At 43.5% G+C, this 27,304-nt stretch overlaps 1 protein-coding gene across 1 annotated transcript; it reads left to right on the top strand.

The window, feature by feature from the left end:
- Positions 1 to 528: 528 nt before the first annotated feature.
- Positions 529 to 26,769, top strand: TRIM29 (tripartite motif containing 29; the record flags this gene model as incomplete). The annotated part of the gene is made up of 9 exons (XM_081333749.1): positions 529 to 1,377; positions 14,499 to 14,594; positions 16,678 to 16,911; positions 17,562 to 17,760; positions 19,689 to 19,775; positions 20,250 to 20,354; positions 21,145 to 21,246; positions 22,389 to 22,465; positions 26,604 to 26,769. 9 exons carry the CDS (start codon positions 529 to 531, stop codon positions 26,664 to 26,666), a joined length of 1,812 nt encoding a protein of 603 aa, XP_081189875.1. The 3' UTR covers positions 26,667 to 26,769.
- Positions 26,770 to 27,304: the final 535 nt, after the last annotated feature.

Here is a 27,304-nt window from a genome sequence, read left to right as displayed (position 1 = left end):
GAGGGGGAGTAGGAGTAGGAAGAAGAAGAAGAAGAAGAAGAAGAAGAAGAAGAAGAAGAAGAAGAAGAAGAAGAAGAAGAAGAAGAAGAAGAAGAAGAAGAAGAAGAAGAAGAAGAAGGAGGAGGAGGAGGAGGAGGAGGAGGAGGAGGTAGTGTGACACATAAATAGCTTTTCACTCCCTAACCTGGTTAGACAGGTATTTTTTTGGGTGTGGAGCACCTTCTGTAATTAAGCAGGATTCCTTGATGCCTTTTGTAATATCTCTTTGCCTGTCTTCTCTCTGGCTCTACCTGTATAATCTAGGTGTTTCCCTTCTCCTCCCCATTTTCCAGGTGTGGCATTTAGGCAGAGCTTTCCCTGTCTTCCTTTTTCATTCCTCTCTGGGATCAAGGCCTGAGAACTTGACTGTTTCTGTAGAGAAAGAGAGAGAAAGGGGCAAATTAGGCTGCAATTTGATTCTCTCCTTCACAGAGCGTGGCTGCAGAGGAGAAGCCAGAAAGCCAACCCAGAGGGGTAAAGGACCACAAGATGGAAACGGCAAGGACAAACGGGACTGCAGGCAAACAAGAGGAAGCCAAGACCCCCACTTCACCCAAGAAAGAGACAGAAGAAGGGAAAAAATCCAGCAGCCCAAAGAAAGGTGAGAAAGAAGCCAACAAAAACAATGTGGCACCAACCCTGGAGACATCCCAACTCAAGAATTCTATGTTTGCCGGAGGTGACTGGAAGAGGCCAATCATCCAATTTGTGGAGTCTTCTGATGAGAAGAGGTCAACCTACTTCAATGTGGAAGCAGGGGAGGCCAAGAAGTCAGGTTTTCCTACTGGGCAGCTAGGAGAACCTCGGAGGTCCCAAGTCTCTTTTCCAGAGCGAGGAGATTTTAGGAAGCCCCTGTTCAATGTGGAAACCAAGAAATCTTTCGGCGGTGAAGGAGAAGGGAAAAAGCCAGTGTTTTCCAGTGGGCAAATTGCCGATCTAAGAAAACCCATCATCTCCCTAGGGGAATCTGGAGAGACCAAAAGGACCAACTTCAACCGGGTCAATAGGGTACCTAGTGGAAGACCCCGGGTGACTCTGGAAGAGGTCCTTTGTGACTCTTGCATCGACAACAAGCAGAAGGCAGTGAAGTCCTGTCTGGTGTGCCAAGCCAGCTTCTGTGAGCTTCACCTGAAGCCCCACTTTGAAGGGGCTGCTTTCCGAGACCACCAGCTGCTGGATCCCATCAAAGACTTTGAAGCCAGGAAATGTCCCATCCATGGCAAGACGATGGAGCTTTTCTGCCAGACTGACCAAGTCTGCATCTGTTACCTCTGCATGTTCCAAGAACACAAGAATCATACCACTGTGACTGTAGAGATTGAGAAATCAGGCAAAGAGGTATTGTAATTTTTCTTTTTCTTTGGCATATTGTTGCACCCTTACTCTTTCTTATCCCACCAGGAGCTTTGCAAGGAAGCATTTTCACCCAAATGAGACCAAATAACCTACAATGAATGCTAAATGCTACTTAGCCACTTAGGTTTTCTGTTTCTGGACTCTACAATGAGTTAGTTGACATGGGTATATCCATCGCTGAATTGCTCAAGGTTTGTGTTGATTTGTACCTGTGCATGGGTGCGTTGCTTGCATTTAAAAGCACTTCATTTGAGGTAATGTACCCTCGGTGAATTGTCGCTTCGGCTTGTTCTCATTTTCGAAGTGTGTCTTGAGGCTGCCATAGCCATGCAAAGAACATGCCTGTATGAGTTAAATCTGGTTTTCAGGAAGAAAGATAACCAAGGTTCACATTTATTTACTCCAGTATTTACGTGGCTCCTATCACAAAGATTCTGACCTAAACTCATCACCTAAAAGTTGAGGTGGAGGGAAATGGGGTGGATTTTAGACAACACTGAGTTTCTTAAAACTGGACTTCTTTGGAAGGACATCAGCAGTGTTTGGGTGTGTTTACAAAGAAGTTGCTAGGAGAAAATACAGCATCTGACTTGGCTTGAAGGGATGAGGACTGGGGCTTCCCCTGACACACTACTGCAAAAGTGTGTAAAAGTGTGTTGAGGGCTAGATCTTAGAAAAGATGTTCAATTTTTGCTTCCCAGACCATGGGGTGAGGGATATTACTTCAAAAAAGTTGATGAAGGAGAACAAGATGATCATCTTTGCTGACCACTTATTGAATGCTATGGACATCAATGGATAGAAATAAGTTTTTTCCAGTATCCCATCCCATCCTTTCTCTTCCCTTCCCATTTCATTATTCCCTTCCCTTCCCTTCCCTTCCCTTCCCTTCCCTTCCCTCCCTTCCCTTCCCTTCCCTTCCCTTCCCTTCCCTTCCCTTCCCTTCCCTTCCCTTCCCTTCCCTTCCTCTTGCAACCACTGGGTTTAAAATGTGAAACATTCAACTTACATGGGGCAGTGGAGCCATGCATGTCATATTTATTTATGAAAAGTTGGTTAGGAAAAAAACAACCCATCTCATTCTCCCCTTAGTCCCTGCAAAGATAATCCACTGTGGACAAATTATTTCCCTGATCTCTCAGCCATAACACACACTGCAAGGAAAATAATTCTATTTTTTTTTAAGTAATGATTTTGACCCATGGCCCTTGTCACGAAAAAACTGGTAACCTGCTTTTATTTACCCCCATATCTATAAGTCTTCCCAGCCTGGTTGCAAGGCCTGTGCCCAAGCTGTGATTCACAAGACATGCTGTGACTCGATTCTTGCTGAAATGTTCTGGAAATCTATCGACTGCTAATGCAGACACAGGCGGGGAAGTGTAGGCTGTTTTTCACTTTATTCCTTCTTGAAATTTCTGTGAGCTGGTTGAGACAAGGAAATAATTTTTGTTCTCAGTGCTTCCTTTATGACGAGAGGCAAAACGCTCAACCCACTTTAAAACAATCCAAGTTTGGATTTAAAGCATGGGTTTTAAATCCACAAGTATTCAGATTATCTCTTTCCTTTCTTTTCACATTGCATTTTCAAATGCTGCAAATTATTTGTACACTCTTCTCCTCTCTTCTCTCTTCCCGTTTTACTCTTACAACAGCCTGGTAAAGTCGATGAAGTTGAGAATGAGCCCATGCAGATCCGTTTCTAATCAGTCTTTGTATATATGGGCATATAAAGATATTCTGAACTCTGAAGGGAACTTAAAATCTAGACGAGAGATGGAAAATCAGGGTATTGATCTATCGTGGTGGTCACATTTACAGATGCAAGTGAGATATGATAAAGATGTTAAAGTGTATGAATTTTATAAAGAGCAGATGTTGTTTGATCCGATATTACTAACCTCTGATGAAGAACTAATTAAGAAAATGTATAACTTTCTATCAAATTTGAAAACGGAAGAGGAACACGTAAAAGAAACAGTGATAACACGGGCAAAGAACTTGGGATACAATATAGATTGAGAGAAATGGCAAAGCCATTTGTTCATGTCAACTTCTTATAAAGAAAATCTATACAAAATGTTTTATAGATGGCACTTGCCACCAGCAAGATTAGCAAAAATGTTTAAAAATGTGTCAGACAAATGTTGGGGCTTCCTATATTTTAAAGCAGGGGAGTCCAACCCTTGGCAACTTTAAGACTTGTGGACTTCAACTCCCAGGCTTCCGTGCTCGCTGGGGCATTCTGGGAGTTGAAGTCCACAAGTCTTAAAGTTGCCAAGTTTGGAGCGCCCTCTTTTAAAGAAGCCATTTCTCTGGGGTTAGGTTGGCTTTGCCTCAATTCTGTTTCCAATGATTTATTTAGTAAGCCACAGTTAAAGAAGCCGCGTGAACTCATTCACATATTTGTGAAAATACACAAGACTTTTTAATCATGTCTTACAGTCAATGGCGAATACTTTAAGGATTAGCAAAGGGGCAAATTAGACCAATTTGCAGGAATCTGGCAGGATTACAGGGATTTTGGAGCCTCGTGGATGGCTGGCGGAGGAGGCACTGAAAAACCTGAAGCCTCGTAGTAGCAGCCCAATTTACATTTGAAACTGTGGGGTTCTTTTTCTCTCTCTCCCCCCTTCCCCCGCCTCCCCCCACCTTGTTGACTGTTTAGTCGTCTTGCTAAGCTTTTGGTTCCACTCATTTAAAGGGACATTGTAAAGGAAGTTTTAAAAACTCAATAGAGGCTCAAGAAGAAAAGAAAGAAAATGACTGTATAGCATTTCCTTTTGCCTAAAGATTTAATCCAACAAGGATCCCTTCTCTTTAGGAATGCAGGCATTTCCACAGACCGTAGAGTGTGTGGTTTTGTGTGCTGCCTGCATCCCAAGGATGGGGCTTTGCTTGTTTGTGCAGACCAGTTGCTGGCATGCCGCGGCACGGTACCGGTCCACAGACCAGGGGTTGGGGACCCCTGTTCTAAAAAAAATGCAGGTAGTCCTTATCTTGCAACAGTTCATTTCGTGACTGTTTGACATTACGATGGCACTGGGGGGGAAAATGACTCAGGACCGTTTTTCACACTTACGACTGTTGCAGCATCCCCATGGTCACATGATCAAAATTCAGACCCTGGGCAACTGGTTCATATTTATGACGGTTGCCGTGTCCCGGGGTCTCGCGATCCCCTTTTGCGACCATCTGACAAGCAAAGTCAATGAGGGAAGTCGGACTCATTTAACAACCACATTACTAATTTAAGAGTTGCAATGATTCAGTTAGCAACTGTTGGCAGGAAAGGTCCTAAAATAGGGCAAAATTCACTGTCTCACTTAGCAACATGAATTGTGGTTGTAAGTCAAGAACTACTTGCATTTTTTTCTTCAATAGATGATTTTGAAGGTTGTATCCTCTTGTCCTCCTCCTCCCCCTCCCCCCCTCCTCCTTCTCCTCCTCCTTAAAAAACTGATAAAACACGATAAATCCTTAAGAACGCAGCCCTTTGTTGTCTTTTTAAATTACAAAGAAACTGGATTGTAGAACTGGTCAAATTTCATCCGACAGAGAGGTTTTGGATTTCCCCTCCTGCCTCTACGTGTATTGCTAGGTACTCCTACTTTATTTATTAATTCACATCTAAACAAACCAGGGCTCTACCTGTGATGGACAATCTTTTGTGGCTGTGAGGCACACACTTGGCAGGGGAAGGTGTTGATCAGGCCGGCTAGACGTATAATGTAAATATCTCACTCACATCTAGGTTCGCCCAGCATATTACTCATGGTTAATTGAACCTCAATTTGCTGAATTAATCCAACATGCTGGGTTTGCACACCACCCTGAACAAGGTGCAAGCTTTGCCCAACCCATCTGGTTGGCTAGTTCTGACATGGTTAGACTCAGTTTTCAGTGGGACCAGGATTTCTTGTATTTTGCAGAATTTGGGGGAGGGCGTTTGGGTGTTTTAAGATACTGACAAGTTCTGGCTGGAGCTATTTTAAGAATTATCCTGCCTTCTAACTTAGTCTGTCAGAACACCATGTCAATGATTTAACAGAATAACAGAGTTGGAAGGGACCTTGGAGGTCTTCCAGTCCAGCCCCCTGCTCAAGCAGGAGACCCTATAGCATTTCAGACAAGTGACTGTCCAGTCTCTTCTTAAAAAGTCTCCAGTGATGGAGCACTCACAATTTCTGAAGGCAAGCCGTTCCACCATTTTATTGTTCTCACTGTTGGGAAGTTTCTCCCTAGCTCTAGGTTGCTTCTCTCCTTGATTCCATCCGTTGCTTCTTGGAAGTCTTGTAGTCCAACTTCATGCTCAAGCAGGAGACTCTGCTTCTTGGCTTATTGTAGGAGATTTGAACTTAGTTTCCATCGTGGTCCATCCTCAAGTCACCCAACTTTGGGGTTGGTGTGTTGCATGAAGCACACCCCAATGTTTTGATGATGAAGATTAGCTGGAAATTTACTGGATGACCCTAGACTAGTAGTTTTCTCTCATCTAAGCATCATTCCCAGAGTTATTTTGATAAAAAAGGAGCAATTTCTATGCAGGAGTATCTGCAGAAGGATCAACAAAGTTAAGATGATATCTGCAATGGCATGATTGACGCCCTCATCCATTTTTTGTTTCTCACAGTGTATATAACAAGACCGGAGGCTTCAATAGCATGGTCACGGCTAGCTTCTTTATGGTTTTTATGGACAACATGCACACTGTGGATGCCACAGGTTTTAGAGATGCTTTTGGGGGAAGGATGGGGACAAATGTGAAGATAATGCTTATGGAAAAGGAAGTCCATGCAGCATCACAAATTATGAGTGAAGGCAAATATACCTATCCCAGGATAATGTTGCAGGATCCAATCTGGGTCGGATTCTCCGGGACACAAGTTTGGTCTTCCAAGTTTTTGGGCTTCTGCTGCAGCCCATCCTCAAGGAGCTTTTCTCTCTCCAGAATGTGGCCTATGGGCTATTCTAGGCATTGAATATGAACTGAAGAAGCTTCTTGGATGAGAAGTGAAACGTCTTCAAGGTAAAACAAAGGAATTCCAGTTGCCTCTTGAAAAAGCAACATTGGGACAACCATGACCTGGAGGATGGAGAATCTCTATATCCCAAGGCACAAATTCTGGTGAGAGAGAAGCTCCCTGAGTCTGAAAGCTCGGAAGACTAATCCTCTGGTCCCGGTGACCAACCCACACTGGATCCTGCAACATTAATTAGCAAGTGTTGACTCTCCATCCCCCAAAAAACTGTGTTTCTCAACCTGGGCTACTTTAAGAAGGGTGTGGAATTCTGGGAGTTGAAGTCCACCCATCTGGAAGTGACCCAGGTTGAGAAAGGTTATGAAGACTCTCCAATTTCTTTGCTGCAGAAGGGAAGACAAAGAGACTGAAGGACAAAAAAAATGTTTTGAAAAGATGATGTGGGAATGTGTAGGAGGGAGGCTGTCGGGGTAGCAATTAAAAAAGAATTAAGTAATTGCACAGAAGGGAGAGAGAGAGAGAGATCTCGAATTTCTGGTTCCCCAACAACAAAAGAGGGGCCTTCCCTTGTGTCCTCTTTGAAGGCCAGGAGCTGGTGACGATGACCCACCAAAAAGAGCTGCTGTAGTTAAATTTTTAGGCAATGAGACAATGATTCAAATGCCCCAGAGAAGTTGAATGAACGAAGTAGAAATGAAATAATATCCCTTTCTCTTCTCCCCTGTTCTTCTGCCAAAACAGCTGGCTCAACAGATGGCTCCTTAAGGAAAGAGGGTTTGGACACTGGGGGACACTGGAAAGGAATGATGGTTGTTGTACTCCAATACCCCTGTCAAACATTGGTAGAATGTCTACTAGAGACTAGAACTGTGTGTGTAAAAGTAGTGGGCCATGATGGACCTGATTTCATGGGAGTTTCAATTGCGCTTTAGGCTACAGATGTGACAATCTCCTGCTGAAGTCCCATCTCACTTTTCTCCTCAAGGTTCAAGCTGTTCAATTGCCATGGGTTCGAGTTCAGGATTCTAATGCCAGGGTCACGTGGGGAAAGCAAGGGACACCTAGATTTGGCTCCACCCTGTGCCATTAACCTCAGGGCATCACCATCTAATCTTAATTCCTCTCCTTCAATGAATATGTTGGAGTGATCCGTGGTTCCCAGGTTCTCAGAGGTTGGTGTTGAAGAGCAAGTTGGAAATCTGAATAAAGAGACCAGAAAGCAGCAGTGTCTCAAATGAGTATAATTGGGTGAAGGTGATGGACAATACAAGAAGGGAAATGCTTTTTGGAAGTGTTTTGAACCATCATTCCTGGCTTAGAGCAATGGATGAATTGGAGCTGTGATGGTTTCGTTGACTAAGCCACATTGGGCTAAGTTGTGCTTGTTGGTATAATGGTGATGATTCCCATGACTTATGGACCTGCATCAGATGCTAGAATATACATACACCATGCTGCAACAATGTCACCATCTCTGTGGTTTGCAAACTGTGGTTTGCTCGAGATACTTATATGTCTTTTAGTTATTGCAAGTGCTTTCTTGCTGTTTCAGAAAAGAAAAACAAGCATTAAAAATGAATCTAAGTGGTCTACAAAATGGAACAGTTACATGAAATGTATGAACAAACCACGATTAAGACAAACAGGATTATGTGATAGCTGAACTAAATGCTGGGCTTGCTCCCATATTTGTAAGCCATGGACAGTAGCTTAATCTATTGCATAGCCAATGGTTGTGTAGTCCATAAACCAGAATTAATCAAACGTGGCTTGGCGTTGCAGGTGAAGTCAGTAGGATTTCAATTTGGTTAACTTCAATGTCTCCAATCTCTTTGACGTATTCCATGCTTTTGAACCAGGGCCAGGAGGCGGGATTTTTCTTTCACTCACATTGGTAATGTCCCATTTTTGCCCTCATTAATTCTTTCTAATATTGAGCCACAATCCTCACAGAAGTTGGAATTGTAGGTTTTTCCCAGCAAACATATATGGTGAGTAACGTCTTGTTTTAGTGCAAACTACTTTTGGGGTAAATTGGCTTTGAACGGTAAAATGGGAGTCATCAGTTTTCCGGAAAACAGGTTCCTTGTAGTGATGAAAACTTCTAATGTGAGGTAGGTGATTTCCTTGTTTTTGTCCCTTCCTCAGTTGAAGAGGCTGAAATGGTTCCTACGAAACCACACACACACAAACGTACACACACCCATGAGCAGAGCAGAAATCTGCAACATTTTGGAGCAAATAAGAAAACAGAAAGCTGAGTTTAAAAACAACTAGCAGAAAAAAACAAGTCCGAAACTTATCAGAAAAGTATTTTGCCTTGCATCTTATTTTGAGAATAAGATGTTGTGGATACTGAAATTTTTATAGTGGCTCCACTAATTATTTCATCCCATTTCAGAACATCTGGAAATGGTACGGAAAGATTTGGCCATTAGACTTCCTTTTACCCCTATTCACTCTAACGTGCCATTGTTTATTGGCCTCCTGCCTTGATCAAGATGGAAAGGAAATATGTGACAGCAGTAGCAGCATTCATTTTCTCAGATTGCCTGTCTCTTTATGATTCCTTATAGTCTTGTATATAATTTGCTCCTTCCACACTCAAAGGCCACGTATTCAGAAAGACACCTATTAAAACCTGCACAAAATAGGCATGTCAGATCAGTGGTGGGATTCAAATATGTGAACAACTGGTTCTCTGTGTGGATGCCGCTTCTGGGCCTGGGCAACAAAAAAATATCTACCTGTGCGAACCGGCTGAACCCCACCACTGTTCCTACCTTCTCCTTCACTCACAGAAGATCTCTATAAAGCTTGTGAACCAACGCTGTACACCCAAGTGTTGGCTAGTCTTTAGAAGAATGGTAAGTCAACAGCTAACTATGCTATGGTTAGGTCATCTGATGTTCTCAAGAAGAAATGAGCTTCAGTTCTCACAAAGGTGCCGTGTGAACACACCCTGGGAATCTGGCTAGAAAGAAATTCAGTCCCGGTGAATTGCTGGGAGGAGTTTCAAAAGGAGGCCATTTTTTTGCACCCCTTTGAGGTTCAGGAGACCTCACATGATCTTGCAGAAATCTCCTGCAAGGCATGATCATATATCCTCCCCATTCTGAACATGGCAGCTTGGAGAGGACATATTCAATGCTTACAGGCATTTGGGAGCACGCCAAGAACTTTTCTGAGCACCGATAACTGAGCATTGGCTGGCAGTCTGCATGGCTTCTTGATTTCTGCATGCACCAGATGTGCCTGTTTAATAAATCAAACCATTGGCTGACTTCTAACCTTGCTGTCCCTCCCTCCTAATGTATTCTAGATCTAATTATATGATGCTGTGGCTAAGTTTCACTGAGATGGCTGGACTGATTCTTAATCAGTTGCTTTTCTTTATTTCTGGGGATAAATCAACAGCTAATTCTTGAAGATGGTGAAGGTAGACATTTCTGGGCCATTTGAGATCCAGCCACTACCTGTTTCCTTAAACCTTCTGCAGAAGGTCCATTTGCTTTGTCTTCTTCTGCAATGGCCAGTATTTTGCCAACACGTGTTTGTCCAAAGAGGCAATTGGATGGCGCATGGTCCAATTTTTTTCCTTCTCACATTTCTTTTCCATGGTGGATAAGAAAAAGACTCCATCTAACAAGCTGCTGTGTGCAGAACTCCTTCTCAGATCACCTAGGGAGGACAGGAGATGTGAAAGGACACCATGGAGAAGGAGAGAAATCTCAGAAGCTGAGAAAGTATTTGTCCTAAACCTTCAGAGACGAAGCTTCAAATCTGTCTCCACAATACGTCTGGAGTAGGAAACCAACCAATTGGGAGCTGATTTTCTCTAAACTACATCATTTTGAATATGTGCAACTTCTGAGTGTAGATGAAGTTTAAAACCAAGGAGATTGTTGGTACCTCCACAGAGCCAATAGTCAAACAAGACTGGCTATGTAAAATTGTAACCTATATACCTCTTCCTAGTAAGACAAATCCTTGGGTGCTGAGTAGGAATTCTGGATGTTGGTTGTTTTGATGCTGCAGAAAGATTCCAGGTTGAAGAAGGTTGTTCCCGAGTAAGCACTGGACACACCCATGCAAATACCATAGATCAGTGTTTTCCAATCTTGGCATTTTGAAAGTGAGTAGACCTCACCTTCTAGATTTATCAGCAATGGCTAGGCATCCATATAACTGGAAATGGTCAAGGTTGAGAAACCCTGTCCTAGATAGACCTTGAGAACAGGCAGGTGCTGGAACAGTGTAGATGCTCTTCATGCTTCCTGTCTTCTCCCCAACATGTTCCTTTTGCACAAGTCGTTCTGCAGCCTGAAGCAATGCAGTTGCAGAAAACCCATCACGCAGTTTCCAAGTTAGTGTGCAGATCCTATGGAATGTGTAAATAATACGTAATTAAATTAAGGGAGTGAAGGAGAACTCGCTAGTGTTTGAAGGATGAACTCTTCTTTCTCAGGTGTGGTTGAGAAAGCTTTTGTTCAACTCAAGTGTTCTACATAGGGGGGGGAAAATCACTCTATTATACCTGAAGAGCTTGGTTTCCAGAGAGTTTCTGGTAAATGAGTATTGTTAAGAAATGACCTAAAGGGCAATCTCATCACTTCAACAGCTCTGTTGGAGAAAGAGAGATGTCTTCATTATGCAGGATTGTGATGAAAGAAGGCACCCGATTGTGTTGTTTACTCTTTTCTTTTCCATGCAGATATTTCCAAGAGAAGGTCCTTGGGTCAGACAGAATTCTTTGTGAGAATTCTGGGAGAAAGTTGCTAAAGCTGGAATTACATAAGGCACCACCCACAGAACATCTCACCATCTCCCTGCTGCATGCCTCCAACCATAATTAGGACCACCCCAGTTAATCCATTTCATTAGCAGCCACCCAGATCCTGGTGTCAATAAAACCTCCGCCTTCTAAGGCAAAAGTTAGAAGAGATTAATTATGGGTGATATTTCTTAGGCCTGGAGCAGTTCCACGGCCATCAGAATCAAGGTGGGATTCCACCTCACATGATCAGGACCAAGTCTAGATTTCCATGGAGCATTACAGTGCCCCCCAGGTGCCCCTCTGTCTTTCTTTCTTTACACATGGAAAAATGTCAGGATTGGCTGGCAGGAAGACCCACCTCTGTGTTAACACTTCCGTTCTTTTCACAATTTATTTGCACACTTTTTCTAATTGCTTCTTATTATGCGCTTTGCTGTTCTTGCTGGCTGGTTCACACATCTCACAAAGTCATAATGTTGGGCATGCTTCTATTGTGCGTTGTTTTCTATTTCACACCTCCTGTGTGAGGCTCAGTTGTTCAACAGCTTTTACGGTTAATGAAATCAGGACGCAAACAGCTTGTACAGTGGCAGAGCACGGGAGGAGAGGAGGCCTTTTTTGAACCGAGCAGAGTCCTTCCACCCTCTTCAGCTCATCACATCAGCTATTAGTCTGCACACCAGCTCTCAACAAAAAAAAAGCATTTTGAATTTTTGCAAACAGACGAGAAATGTGAGAAAAGCCACTCTCATTAATGGTGTCAGGGTTGCTTCAGGCAGATAGGATTCTGTAAGTAGTCCAAAGGACTGAGAAATGTTTTTTCATCCCTCCCATCCCTCTCTTAAGGGAGAGACCTACAAATACGATCACTTTTATGCTTATGCCAACCCGTAGTCTGATCCAAGATAGAAACGAACTCCTGAGATGGTGCTTGGCTTAGAGATCTGAAGGCTGGAAAGGTCCGCCTTGTGAGCCAAGCCTACTTTTCAAAGGCCTTGGGCCACCTGAAGGGGGTGGGGACCATGAAAGCGTGGTGCCACCAGAACCAAGTAGGAGGCAGGTCAAGGCCCAGTGTTAAACAGCCTGTAATTTAATTTCCATGCAAATTAAATTAGACTAATACAGTTCACATGATTACACTTCATGCCTTTCATCTTTTCCCTCTTCTGCCAAATTAAAAATTACAATGAAGCAACTTTTGGAGTGGTTCCCGGGGGTCATGGGCAGCCTCAGGGACCTGTACAGCTGAAGCAAAACTGGAGCGGTTCCTTCAGCAAAAGTTGGGATGTTATCTGAGGCTGGAATGCTGATCTGCATAGAGGAGGTGAATGCCGTGAGTTAAACCTAACAGCTAATGAATTAATTAGCTACCGCAACAAAATGGCACCTCCGTATTCATATGAAGTGTATTTTTGTACATCATTAACAAGGCAGAGAGTTGGAGTTCAGGTTTTCAGTTTGAGGTTCTCAGGAACCATCCCTGGTTGTCTCTATCTGGAGACTGTATCAACTTTGTTGCTGCAACTAGATTGTGTTAGCTTGCTTGTGAATCCAGGGGTTCATTTGGATGTGATAAAAACATAGACCTGATATGGGATTAACCATTAATGTGGTATAAATCCTATACGTAAGGAACTGTGAATGGTTGGATGCCATATCAGTTCCTCAGCTTGCACAAATGTGGACACAGCCATGGATGCTATAAGCCCTACATGGCAGGGGTCCGGAGTACCTTAGGGAACACCTGCTGCCGGCGTCAACTTCCCTCCGCCCTGTGCGTTCCCACAGAGAGGGACTCCTCAGGGTGCCACTGGTCAGAGAATGTAGATTGGTGGCCCCCAGGGGGAGATCTTTCTCTGTGGGCGCCCCGGAGCTATGGAACCAGTTACCGGTTGAGCTCCGGATGGCGCCCGATCTCCGCTCCTTTCGCCGCGATCTGAAAACATACCTGTTCGAACAAGCCGGCCTGGCCTGAGGGGGGATTGGTGGGGTTTTTTATTATCATTTTATTGGGGTTTTTATTAATGTATCAACTGTTTTTATGGGCATGTATTTAATTATCTTTTAATTTTTGTAACTCTTGTTTTATTCTTGCCCTGTACACCGCCCTGAGTCCTTCGGGAGAAGGGCGGTATAGAAATATTAAAAAATAAAAATAAAAAAAAAATAAGTTCCATTGTGGGTTCCTTGGTGCTCTCTGAGCTTGGAGGTCTTCTTGCAGATGTTTCATTACCAAACTAGGTAACATCATCAATGCTAGAAGGGAGGGGGGTGTTTTTGGAATGGAGGAGAAGGAGAATGGGTGGCAGAGGAGGAGGAGGACTGGAACTTGGTTGTTTTCTTGCAGACATTTCATGACCCAAATAAATAACAACATCAGTGCTAGAAAGGGGGGGGTTGTGGAGAGGTGGAGGAAGAGGAGGAGGAGGAAGACGACTGTGGGGTCCTTAGGTGCTCTCTGAGCTTGGTAGTTTTCTTGCAGACCTTTCATTATCTTTACTAAAAGGCAATGGGGTTTGCTCTCTGTTTATGTACAATATAACCCTACTCCCTTCTAACATTGATGAGGTTACCTCGTTGGGTAATCAAACATTTGCAAGGAAACAACCAAGCTCAGAGAGCACCAAGAACTCCACAGTTCAACCCTGAGCTCTAAATATTCTCTTCTAAGGTCCTTTGTGGGTTATCAGACTGGCACTTGGCTCATGGACTTCCCATGGAACCCACCGAGGTGTCTCTTACAGTTTAGCTCCTCTCTGCACAGATCACAACTTAAAATGGGGAAGGGGGAGCTGCATGGATGGATTGAGGTCAAGCTCAGCAGCAGCCTCCCTTTCTCTCCTCCCACTTCCCTTGTACACATGCCAAAGGGCCAGGCCCAACTCCATAGTCATGTTGCAACCACATTTCTACCAAAGGCATCTTCCGATCTATTGCAACACCAAGGTGACATCATCCCACAATTACACAAAAACCATTTATAGTTGGAAAGGCGCACCCTGGGCACAGTTCTTTGATTCAAACCCAGCTGGGTTTTGAAATCCACCTCTTCTCCTTGCCCCTTTTGATGAACAGATCCATTTCCCCCTACCCCCTTTCTTCCCAAGCGATTAACAAAAATAGATCTGACGGGTCTCTAAGCCTCTTTATTCTTCACAGCTTTGATTGGGGAGCTCAGAGCTTTGGGCCCTATTGGAGAACAATCTAAATGTGGGTGGCTTTCAAATCCAACTCAGAGCTTGCCAGGAAGTGGTAGCTGGAGGCCCCGTGATTCAGATGCCAAAGACATGAAAGTTGACTTGGGGCTGTGCTATTTCATCACTCTCTTTCTTTCCCTCCTGTAGACTGAGCTTTCTTTGCAAAAAGAGCAGCTGCATCTGAAGATTGTTGAGCTTGAAGATGAAGTGGACAAGTGGCACAAGGAGAGGGACCGTATCAAGGTGAGCGCGGCACCAGCAACCTTCCTCTTCAGTATGGTAGTCCTTGACTTCCCATTTTGAGTTTGCTTGATTTCAACCAGATCATCCATGGCAATTTAGCCCTGACCCATGTCGGTTTGACACCCATCCCATGTCAATATGGCCCTTTGGGGATTTCATGATGCTGTGTCAAGCGGCCAGGGAAATAAAGTGCCAGAAAATCCAGGCACTTCAAACAGGTATAAAGATATATTGCAAGCTTAAGCTCTCTACAAGAATCTGAACTACTAACGGTTCAAGCAAATTGGCGGTAGGTAGAATGAAAGGAATTCAAGGTGGGCGGGATTGAGATCTCTTGTGGGTGTGAAGGGACTCAAGGCTGATGGTGCACTTGACTCCTCCCTCAGGATCAGCCTAGTCATCTCCTATATGCTGTTTTCTGTTCATCAGCTCCATCAAGGTCTATCTGACCCAACTAGAGTTTATTGAGAATCACTCCAAGTTTGGCTTGGATTTGCAGTGCTGGAGTTCCATGGAGCGTGGCATGGGCCATTGTCTCTTTCCTGGAAATGCCCACCTCTTCACTCCTTAGTCTCCTCTTTCACCCCAGAGGGGAATCATGCAGAGATGCTGCCAGCCACCTTTTAATTTGTGCCATGTTGGATATAACTGTTTTTGTTGATCATAACTTTTTGATAGGATTTCCTCCCTGCCCCCCAGTCAGAATCTGGTTCGCTGCAGCTAAAATCCATTTTTTCCAAATGATTCACCTCAGAACGATGAACATTAAATCTTAATCTTTTGCTTCTTCAGGTATTTGATCCCACCTCTACTCATACTTCTCTTGATGTTTCCATCTCCTTCAATCTTTTTGGTGGAAAGCCATTGCTGGGCCTTGACAGCTCTTTTCCAAACCTGTTCCGGTTTTCTGGAACCTTCTTAAGGCGGGGTACCCAGAACTTACCCGTTTCCATGAGATGAGATCTGATCAAAGCAGAATCAATTCAGAACTCTAATTACTATTATTTCTTGTGAATTTTAAAACAGTGATGTCTCTAGTTTGAGGCTGTCCACGTACATGCCTAAGAATTATCCTCTCTCTCTCTCTCTCTCTCTCTCTCTCTCTCACACACACACACACACACACACACAGAGAGAGAGAGAGAGAGAGAGAGAGAGAGAGAGAGAGAGAGAGAGAGAGAGAGAGAGAGAGACACTGCTGCCAGAATTTCACCTCATTTATATATAGTCTTCTTGCTGTGAGCGCAAAGAAATCCATCTGCGTATTGGGAGAAATTTAGCAGAGAAATCTTATGTGAGAAGAAAAAAGTTCTCAGCAGAAACCAATTGCTCGACTTGAATGGATGATGAGAAGCATGAGGAATGAATGAGGAAGCCACAAGGAGAGGGTTCGTTAGCTCTTGGCTGCAAGCCGTGGCATGATTTTTGCAGACAACCTCTGCAGTTTCTCCTTGCTCAGTGAATTTTAGCAAAAATTAAAATGCCCAGTTGGTCCTTAGGTCGGATGGTTCCTTCTCTGGGATTCTACACTGCTCAGAAGTGGTAGCTCCATCGAAAGCCTCTCGAACACGAATGACAAAATTGAAATGACCAGCTCTGGATTCTCTATCTATCCCATGTCTAAATTCATGACTAGGAAAAGAAAACTTTGCTAAACTTATTACTTAAAAAACAGCCAACATGTACTGGTTTTCTCTGAACTGGAAGCTATGCTCCGAAAAGTTGCAGTCATTTATTATTATGATTGCATCTCGTTGAAGATTATGCCCCAATCATGTGTTTAAGAATTTCTCCTGTATGAACATTTAAGAATTATAATTTGATAGCTACCTTTGGAGATCTCTGGGAGTTATGCCCCAAGTCTTCAGAGACTTTGATTTATCGTGAGAATTTTCAGAAAGAATTAAAATCCCTTGGTTTAAAATGAGAATTTTTCATTAAAAAAAAGAGAGGTTCACTCACATCTTTACCAAATGCAGAGTCCTGGAGGAAGATGTTAAATTGATAGTTGCTCTGCGGTGGCTGTTTTGGATTTTTAATGGGACATTGGTTTTCTCTTCTCCCTTTTGCGGTCTCTGTTTAGAATTTTACTGCCAATGAAAAAGCCACGGTCGACCAGCATTTCAAAGAGCTGATCCGTGACATTGAAAAACAACGTGAAGAGGTCAAGGCTGGTCTGGATCACAGGGAGAAGGTGGCGGTGGAGAACATCAAGGAGATTGTGGAGGAACTGGAAGAAAGAGCCAAATTGTTGCAGGAGGATAAGGAAACCAGGGAACAGATTGGCCTAATCAGCGATTCAGTGCTGTTCCTACAGGTATAGTTTTCTCCGTTGTTTGGGAGAACAAATCCAACCACGAACACAGTTGCAAGCTAATCAACTGCTAATGCACTGACTCCATGACACAATCTCGTTAGACTAAGAAAAGCTTCTATTTCCATGTGAATGTGTCTGGGTTTATCTGGTAGCAATGCTGCCCTGCTCCCATTAAAATTGTTGACACATATTAATGGGGATGTATATTTATTCTGCCTGGCAGTAGGGCAGGATCCACCTGGGAAAAGGTTTAATAAGGTTAATTCATCAAGGAAGATTTTAATTTTGTTTACATTGGAGGTAAACCTATGCCATTAAGTATGTGCTGAAATTGGTAGCCTCCTATACTTTTGCAATGTAGCTCGACATTGAAGATATTTCTTCTTCTTCTTCTTCTTCTTCTTCTTCTTCTTCTTCTTCTTCTTCTTCTTCTTCTTCTTCTTCTTCTTCTTCTTCTTCTTCTTCTTCTTCTTCTTCTTCTTCTTCTTCTTCTTCTTCTTCTTCTTCTTCTTCTTCTTCTTCTTCTTCTTCTTCTTCTTCTTCTTCTTCTTCTTCTTCTTCTTCTTCTTCTTCTTCTCTCCTCCTCCTCCTCCTCCTCCTCCTCCTCCTCCTCCTCCCCCCCCCCATCTCTTCTCTCTTCTCCTTCCCAGGAATTTGGAGCAATGATGAGAAGCTATGTTATTCCTCCATCTCTGCCAACATATAACATCTTGCTTGAAGGAGAGAACATGAGTCCAGCAATGGGGATACTCAGAGATGACCTCCTGAATGTATGCATGAGGCACGTTGAAAAAATCTGCAAGGCAGACCTTAGCAGGAATTTCATTGAGAGAAACCACATGGAAAATGGTATGGGGAACTATGAAAAGGGGCCATCTTGGGAGACACAGATTGGGAGGGGCATTAGCTCACATGATGTGCAGGAGGAGACATTGGTGCCAAGTTTGTCCATTGCTCCCCATAACCAGGAGAACATTGTCCTACTTGTAAAAGTTAGAAGTGCCTCAGGCAAGCTCCGGATGATATCATAGGTGGCATCACATCAGGTTTTTTTTAAATGAAGATCTAGTGATAATCTTTTATTGCTGCATCTTAATGTTTTTACCTGTGCTGTGCAATCACTCATAACTCCAGCTAATAATTCTTGTTCTGATTGCTATCCTGAGAATTGCTAGATCACAATTATGAAAAGAAGAAGAAGAAAATGCTGAATGCAATTTTGATCTAGAGATACTTATCTCTAACATGGAGATAAACTTTCACCACCTTGCAAGAGGCTGTGAGAACAAAAATGAATCCCTCCAGATACAGGAATATGAAAACTTGATAGATGCTTAGCCCGGGGCAAGGGGAGGGTTGGGGGAGATGACCAAGGCATACTTTTATCATCTTTTCATTTAGGAAGAAGAGAGGAAGGAGACAGCCTGTTACTTGTTGAAAAAGTCTTTGATCTATTACTTGTTGAAAGTCATTGTGGAAATCTCTACCCCGATTAGTTCATTAAGATTTTGATCAAACTTATCTTGAGTTATTCCTTCATCAAGATAAAAGTCTCACAATTCTCTCTATTCAGATGCACCTAAGTGATGGAAATTTGGAGACCCCAAGGCATCTGGAGAAATAATAGGTAGAAGATAGATAGATAGATAGATAGATAGATAGATAGATAGATAGATAGATAGATAGATAGATAGATAGGTTGATAAGTAGATAGATAGATGATAGTTGATTGATAAGTAGATAAAAGATAGATATGATAGATGATAGATGATAGAGATAGATGGATAGATGATACAATAGATAGATAGATAGATAGATAGATAGATAGATAGATAGATAGATAGATAGACAGACAGACAGACACATACATGTAGATAGATATATGGGGATATATGGGAATATATGGAAGAACAATAGTGAATGCAATTCCAGGTGATTTGTTTGTTCGGTTGCTAAGGCAGCATTCAGCCACACCAGCAGTTTATACATCTGCATCCTGAGAATGACCATATTGGAGAAACCACCAAGGACCGTTCAACCCTGAGCTACAAATATTCTCTTCCAAATTAATATGTGCCATACCTAGCCAGTACAACACCCTGCTTACCTCACCTACTTTTGCCCACAAGGGGAAAAAAGGACCTTAATATTCACCTCTTTAATTGGCATCTCATTTAAAGACAACATTGCGATTTTCATACTGGAGGAATTCACTGGGTAGTGCCCAGAGTAATAACTTCCTACTGTTGGAACAGCAGAAAAGGCACAGGAAGGAAGTATCTTTTGAGGGTTGATTGATACTCACAAAGACAGGCCAAACTATAAAATGTCAGATTTCTGCAGTCTCATGAATCCATGCAGGCTGCCAACATCTGCATGCTGAAGTTTGAACAAGTAATCCTTGGTTCTCTTCATGGTTGACTTATCACTTTTTCTTACTAATTGGGACACTTGATTAAACAGACAGAATAACAGAGTTGGAAGGAACCTTGGATGTCTTCTAGCAGAAGACCTATACCGAGGTCTGGAGACACGTGGGTCTCCAGTCTTTTCTTAAAAGCCTTCAATGATGGAGCACCCATAGGTTCTAAAGGCAGTCCGCACCCATCTTGTCCACTGATGACCAACATCAATTGTTGATCTTACATTTCCACATGCTCCATCTCCACAGATTGGCCTGCTTTTAAAATGCTTCACCTAATCTTTCTCATTTTGTGGTTGCTGTGTCTCTATCTCCTGACAACTACGATTCTTTCTTTGGTGTCTTCATTTTGTAGGAGATCACCGTTACATGATGAACAACTTTTCCGACTGGAACCAGCCAGATAACATGAAGAGGTTTTCCATGTTCTTGTCTCCAAAAGGTAAACGAAAACCACCCCTTCTACACAATGTACCCAACTGTCCATTTTGGGTTTTTGGAGATGATTTTCTTTTTCCTGACTTTGATCTGAAGCAAACCTTAGCTCCAGTTTCCCCAGACTAAGAACCAGGAGAGGAGAACTTGAATCCCCTCACTACTTCTGCAAGCCACAATTAAATAGATTCAATTGTGTCTATTTTAAATGGAGACGATTCTTCAATTTCTTTACCTGGCTCAAAAAGAGCATCTTGGCCTGTCTCCCACAATGTAAGTGTCCACCTAATTGGACCAAGGCATAAACCACAAGTGAGTCATTAAATGTCCACTCAGAGGAAACCATTACGGAAAAAGTGTTTTCTGAACAAAATCCCTTCCCCAAAGAGACATTTATCTCCTTCCAATTGCCTGCCTACTATTGCTTCAATGATGACTCCAGAAAAGGCTCACTCATCTTGCTGACTATTCTTTCATTTAGGAGGGAATTTAGGAGGGAATTACAACACCCGAGGTTGGGAGTTTTCCTCCATGCAAGCTGCTGAAGAGACACTCACAGCTGGGAACTCAGCGTTCTCCATGAAAGGTATGTGTCATGCCCCACCTCAATTTTTCCCCCCTTCCTTTTGAAAGGTTTCCACCTCTCCTTTAACTTTGTTTCTTTGCCCAGATCTGTAACGGTTTTGCAGACTATTTCCCCCTGTGTCAGAACTCTGGTATCCAAAATGTAACGCGATTGCCTAGATTGTTTTTCCTCTCCAAAAGAACAGGGATCGTGGCTTTTGAGAAGATTACGGAATGATGTTAATTATTATTAAGAGAATAATAGGTCTATTATGCAAAGAAGTAAGAACATCATCGGATGTGATTAGATGGCGGATTTCTTTTTTTAAAAAAATACATGTGAATGTAATATTTATTAGTTGACGTCTTTGTAGGAATACGTGTACAAATACGGGGACGCTGGAAAATTTGAGGAGAACTTGGCATCTGGGCTTATGCCAATGGAAAGCCCAAAATTTCAAAGGGCTAGATATCCCACCCCCCACGGTTTCCTGATCTCTACTGAGTTCAGATTTTCAATTTTCCTTTTCCCACCATTGCAGGTTAAGATCTTCAGTGCTTCTGAGCAGAAAACTCAACCTACTTCCTTTGGCGGTGGTCCTCATGCTAGACCTGACCACTCCTGATCTTCTCTTGATGTAGATTCTGGGATTTGTCAGCCTAAATTTGCCTCTGAGATGGGTAGCACAGAAATCGAATCAATCAATCAATTTGTCGTCTTGGTCCAGCACTTTGAGGATCGCGGCCGATGGGGTGGAAAACGTGGAGAGTTCTACCCACCTCACCATCATGTTGCTTCTTCTATTTTCCAGTTGGCAATGGAACCAAGATGCCATATCAGTTTCCCCCAATTGGCCAGAGTTCACCCGGGGATTTCAGCAAGCAGTCTGACGGCAGCCTCTATACTAAGAATGGTACTTCAGGGCTTCTACTTGGTGTTCCTTTGGCCCCTTTCCTTTCTAGCTTGTCTTTTCCTCTCCATTTGTTCCTACAGGCAGTCCTTGACTTATGACCACAACTACTTAGGGAACAGCAGGAACTGGTGTTTAGTTTAATGAACAGGATGAGCAGGGGCAACATTATAACCAAGTTCCCATATCTCAGGGCCCGCCACAAAGAAGAGGGAGTCAAGCTATTCTCCAAAGCACCAGAAGGCAGGACAAGAAGCAACGGATGGAAACTCATCAAGGAGAGAAGCAACCTAGAACTAAGGAGTAATTTCATGACAGTGAGAACAATCAATCAGTGGAACGATTAGAAGTTGTGGATGCTCCAACACTAGAAGTTTTTAAGAAGAGATTGGACAGTCCAGAATGGTATAGGGTTTCCTGGTTGAGTAGAAGGTTGGACTGGAAGACTTCTAAGGTCCCTTCCAACTCCATTGTTCTATTATTCCGAACAATTTTCACTGAAAACGGTGGCCCCATAGACTTCATCCATTTGTTTTTTGCAGGTTGGAAGCTCTGTTTGTTTGAGTTTTGGGCTGGAGAAATGAGAATTAAAAATCAAGGTGGTCCTTGACTTATGATCCCAGTGGGACCAGAATTTCCTTTGCTAAGCACAGCTGCTGAGAAGCGAGTCGTGCCCGATTTTCCAACTTTTCTTGTCACAGTTGTAAAGAGAATCAGGGCAGTCGCTAAGTGATTTGGACGGTCATTAAGGCCATCCGGCTTCGTCCCTTGGCCTTGCTTGTCGGAAGCCAGGTCACAGATGGTGATCATGTGACCCCAGGAGGCTGCAACTATCCTAAATACACACCGGTTGCTAATTTTGAGCACGTGACTATGTGGATGCTGTGACGGTTGCACGTGCGAGGATCGGTTTTCAGTTTGTAACTTTGAGCGGATGGTTGTAAGTCAAGGACTTGCCTGTATCTCTTCCTGCTTCGGTCTGCTCAAAAGCTCATCTGTTCTGGGATCGCTCGGCCTCACTGACGTGGAGGTGAGATGGCATAATCTGGCCCTCCAGTGTTTTTCTGCTTCGGCGAAGCACAAGCAGAGCAGGCAAGGAGGCGCATTATGGAAATAACCCAAACTGCCTTGTCTCTCCTTCCCAGCCTATCCTTCCATCGTGAGGCACCAGACCGCTAAGGCGCAGCCACAGACATGGAAGTCTTCCAAGCAAAGCATGCTGGTAAGTCCCTGTGGTGGTTAAATGAAACACGCGGTTGTTAAGCGAATCCAGCTTCCCTCAGGGACTTATTCATCATGGTTTTATTTAACTGTATCCCGCCTGTATGGTGGTCACTCAAATAAAGCAGCGAGAACATATCCAGCACAGCTTCCTCCTCCTATTCTCCCCACAGCCCCAACCCCGTGAGGTGGGTTGGACTGAGAGAGAGTCACTGGCCCAAAGTTAGCCAGCCAGCTGGACTTTCATGCCTAAAATGAGCCTGGAACTCACTGTCTTCTGGTGAATGATCCAAAGTCACCTAGCTGGCATTTGTGCTCAAAGCAGGACTAGAACTCCCCATCCCCATTGGTCCAAAGTAACCCAGCCAGCATGCATGACTAAGGAGGGACTAGAACTCCCGGTCTCTTGGTGATTGGCCCAAAGTCACCCAGCTAGCTTTCATAGGTAAGGCAGAACTAGCACTCACGGTCTCCTAGTGATTGGCCCAAAGTCACCCAGCCAGCTTTCATGGCTAAGGAGGGACTAGAACTCCCAGTCTCCTGGTGATTGGCCCAAAGTCACCCAGCTAGCTTTCATAGGCAAGGCAGAACTAGCACTCACGGTCTCCTGGTGATTTGCCCAAAGTCACCCAGCCAGCTTTCATGGCTAAGGTGGGACTAGAACTCCCGGTCTCCTGGTGATTGGCCCAAAGTCACCTAACCAGTTTTCATAGCTAAGGCAAGACTTGAACTCCCAGTTTCCCACTGTTTAGCCTAGTGCCTTAGCCACTAGACAAAACTGTCTCTCTTAATTGTCAGAAGCCAGCCGGGAAGATCGCAAATGGTGACCGCATGACCCCCGAGTTGCTGCAAACCCATATAGCCACGGGGATGCTGCAATGGTGCGAGAGAGCCAGTCATAACTCCCTCGCTTCAGTGCTCTTGTAACATCAAATGATCACTAAGTGAATTGTTGTAAGTTAGAAACACCCACCTCCTCCAGCCACCAGGACTCCTGTCCCGGCAGCCCTCTGCCCTGAGATTTATTCTCTAGTGCATTTCACTCCCCCGTCTCTGAGGAAGAAATTGTAGTTGGGGAGGGCTTAGGCTTTCGGGGAAAATGATTAACGAGGCTCAAGGACAAGACACCAGCTCAGCTCTGTTTTTGGGCAGAAAATATTGATGCTGAAAATAATTAACTGCACAGCGTCCTGAGAAACAGCAGAAAAATATGAAAGGGATTTAAAAATCTTAGGCTACATGGCGACTCTAATCCAGAGTTTCTCAACCTCAGCTACATTAGGTTGTGTGGGCTTCAAACTCCCAGAAATCCACATGGTGGGCTGGCTTGCTGGGGGATTCTGGGAGTTGAAGTCCACATATCTTAAACTTGCTGAGGTTGAGAAACGCTGCTTTAATGTATTCTGAACTTGGCTGTGCCAGCACATCTGACCTCTGCAATCTGCAGAAATGGGGGTCTTTATTCCGTTGGATCCTTACCTGCCCAGGTAGGTGGTAAATCAAAGCAAAAACTTCTGGTGCTAGACAATGCCTGCCCATCCCACTCCTCGAGTCCTGTTCTGCATTCCAGCATTTCTTTGCCCCAACCTCACCTTGTTCCTGTAGAGAACGACAAAGTGCACTAGCTTTGGCGGTATTCAGAAGGCCTGCTCGGAATTTGAAAAGTCCATTTATGTGCCCCAGCTAGACACTACAGCAAACAATCGGACTGATAAATAAACAACGTTAAGCTTTCCTAGACAAAATGCACTTAAGGTGGATTTTATATAGCCAGCAGAAGCTTTGTGGACTGGATCATAGATCTATTCCCATTGCAGGGGTCTCCAAATCTGGCAACTTGAAGACTTGTGGATGTCAACTCCCAGAATTGATGGCTGGCTGAAGAATTCAGGGAGTTGACATCCGCAAGTCTTCAAGTTGCCAGATTTGGAGACCACATGCTCTGAGAGAATAGCCGATAAAGCCTAACAGATTCTGGATCCCTCAAGATGCCCAGAACCTCTTGGATGGTGCTGGAGGAAGAGAGAAAGCATCAGTACAAATAAAGATGTCTTAAAACTCTCCCCTCAGCTCTTAGAAATAAGATGAAGGCATGCTGGGTGTGGTGATGTCCACAGGAGTTCACCCTTTTATCATTGTGAGATGTCACAATCCACATAGACACAGGGTGGGGCCACATTGGGGTGTTGCAATGTTGCGGATGGCATGAAAAACACGCATTTAAGGCTCAACGTTGTGCCACTCTTGTGTTTAAGTGATGACAGGACATCTGTTTCTTTATGCTGACACTGCTCTCTGAGGTGTTTCAGATGTTTCTTTACCCAAAGTAGGTAATATCATCCGAGCACTGATGATGTTAGCTAGTTTGGTGAATGAAACGTCTTCAGGAAAACAACCAAGCTCAGAAGGTACCAAGGACCCCTCAGTTCAACTCCGAGTTACAAATATTCTCTTCTTTTGGTACATTATATATATATTTTAGGAAGAAGAAGGAAATGCACAATAGACTTTCCAGGCTAACACTTTATTGGTACATTTTATAGGAAGCATAGTCCTTGGTTTGCATCAGATCAGAGCTGCAAAAAGAATAAATCGGGGACCAAATGTAATTTAAATGTTTAATGAGACCCTTTCAGACTGGATTTGTTGGAGCCTGGCATCAAAATCAACAACAGTATTAATTTTAAAGTGTACAAAGCTCATCCCAGCATCTATCATCTCATTTGCTGTACCAGAAGCTGCTGCAACTAAATTTTTAGGGGCAGACAGAAAGTTGCTGGAATATATGCTTTCTTGGGATTGGCGGGGGGAGGGGAGGAAGAGGGAGGAAATCAAGACAAAAATGAAATGGACTTCATTTCCTTGACATTTAAATTTAATTAAAAATAATATTGTCCGTGTGATTACTCTCCAGCCATGCATTTAATAATTCCCTCCTCATTCACATTTACAATTTGGAATCTGCCACGGGAGATTTCTGGAGATTGTGAACGGGCTGTTGAGGGGCCACAGGAAGCATTGAGGATTTAGGCCAGCCTCTTGGATTTACAGGGATCCCCAGGGACCCCAAAGCTGCTCTTAAAAAAGCCAAGTGGAAAGTGAGGCTAGACCAGAGCTTCATTTTATGGAAGTAGGTCAATAAAAAGGTGGCGGAGCATATTCTGCACAGCTAAAGAGAGTGGCAGATAAGCACTTAGCCATGATGGTTTGTCTCCAGGTAATTTAATGTTTTGTGACTGGGCACAATTGTTATGCTTAAGTAAGAACTTCCAGAAGCATTTTATCTTAAGAGGACCCAGGACTTCTTCTTCGTCCCAGTGGCTCTCCAATAGTTCATAGAGGCAGTTTGCAGTAGTGGTTAAAAGTGGCAGGGTAGAAACCAGGAGACGGTGAGTTCTAGAGCTGCCTAAGGCACGAAAGCTGGATGGGTAACTTTGAGCCAGTCCCTCTCTCGCTGAGCCCAGTCCATCTCACAGGATCGCTATTGTGTGGAAAATAGGTTGAGGAAGGAGTATTAGATAGGCTCACTGCATTAAGTTTCTAAAACGTTATAAAGGCAGGAAACAAATCTAATTAGATGAGATAGATAGATAGATAGATAGATAGATAGATAGATAGATAGATAGATAGATAGATAGATAGATGATAGATAAGATGATAGACAGATATAGATGATAGATATAGATATAGATAGATAATGATAGATGAAAGATAGGTAGATGATAGATAGACAAATAGACGATAGATAGATGATAGATAGATGATAGATAGATGATACAGACAGACAGACAGATCGATATAGATAGATAATGATAGATGAAAGATAGATAGATGATAGACAGTCACAGACAGATAGATATAGATGATAGATAGATATAGATATAGATACATAATGAGAGATCATAGATAGATAGATAGATAGATAGATAGATAGATAGATAGATAGATAGATAGATAGATAGATAGATAGATAGATAGACAGACAGACAGACAGACAGACAGACAGACAGACAGGCAGGCAGGCAGGCAGGCAGGCAGGCAGGCAGTAAGTCAGTGAGGCAGGCAAACCTAATTGGGTGGATGGAGCTGAGTGAAGACCAGCCCGCTCACTTCTCTCTTTCTCTGCTTTCTCCATCCAGTCTCATTACCGCCCCTTTTATGTCAACAAGGGCAATGGCGTCACTTCCAATGAAGCCCCCTGAACAAGACGGTGGCAGAAGAGGAAGACAATTAACCAGAACGTCCATGGATATTCCTGCTATTGTATTAACCAAATTGTCCTAATTCTTTCTTCTTCTTTTTTAAAATGGGGGTGGGGGTGGGCGGGTGCTCTAGAGGAAAGGATGCACATCCCACCCTGCTCTTTTCGATCCATGCTTTGCAGCCCCTGAGAAGCCAATTCACCCCAAATAGATATTGGTTGACTAATGAATCCCCTTTTCCTGATGTAACTGCTTTGCTCTTACTAATGCCTCGCCAGTGTTTATTCAGCGTATTCCCAAGATACATTGGGTTTAAGCAAACAAGCTGCTGCTTAAAACTGACTTCAGCAGCCAACTTCTAGCTGCAGGTCCAACTGTTGCTGACATTAATGGAGACTTGGTTGGCCAACTCCGTTCCAAAGCCATCTGCTTGGACATAGCAATCAGAATAACAGAATAACAGAGTTGGAAGGGACCTTGGAGGTCTTCTAGTCCAGCCCCCTGCTCAAGCAAGAGACCCTATACCATTTCAGACAAATGGTTGTCCAGTCCCTTTTTAAAAGCCTCCAGTGTTGGAGCATCCACAACATCTGGAGGCCAGTTATTCCACTGGTTGATTGTTCTTACTGTCAGGAAGT

Source organism: Vipera berus (assembly GCF_964194415.1).
Source record: "Vipera berus genome assembly, chromosome: 8".
Taxonomy (NCBI): Eukaryota; Metazoa; Chordata; class Lepidosauria; order Squamata; family Viperidae; genus Vipera; species Vipera berus.
The sequence above is the reverse complement of the archived record's forward strand: the minus strand, read 5'-3'. Positions and strand labels throughout refer to the sequence as shown.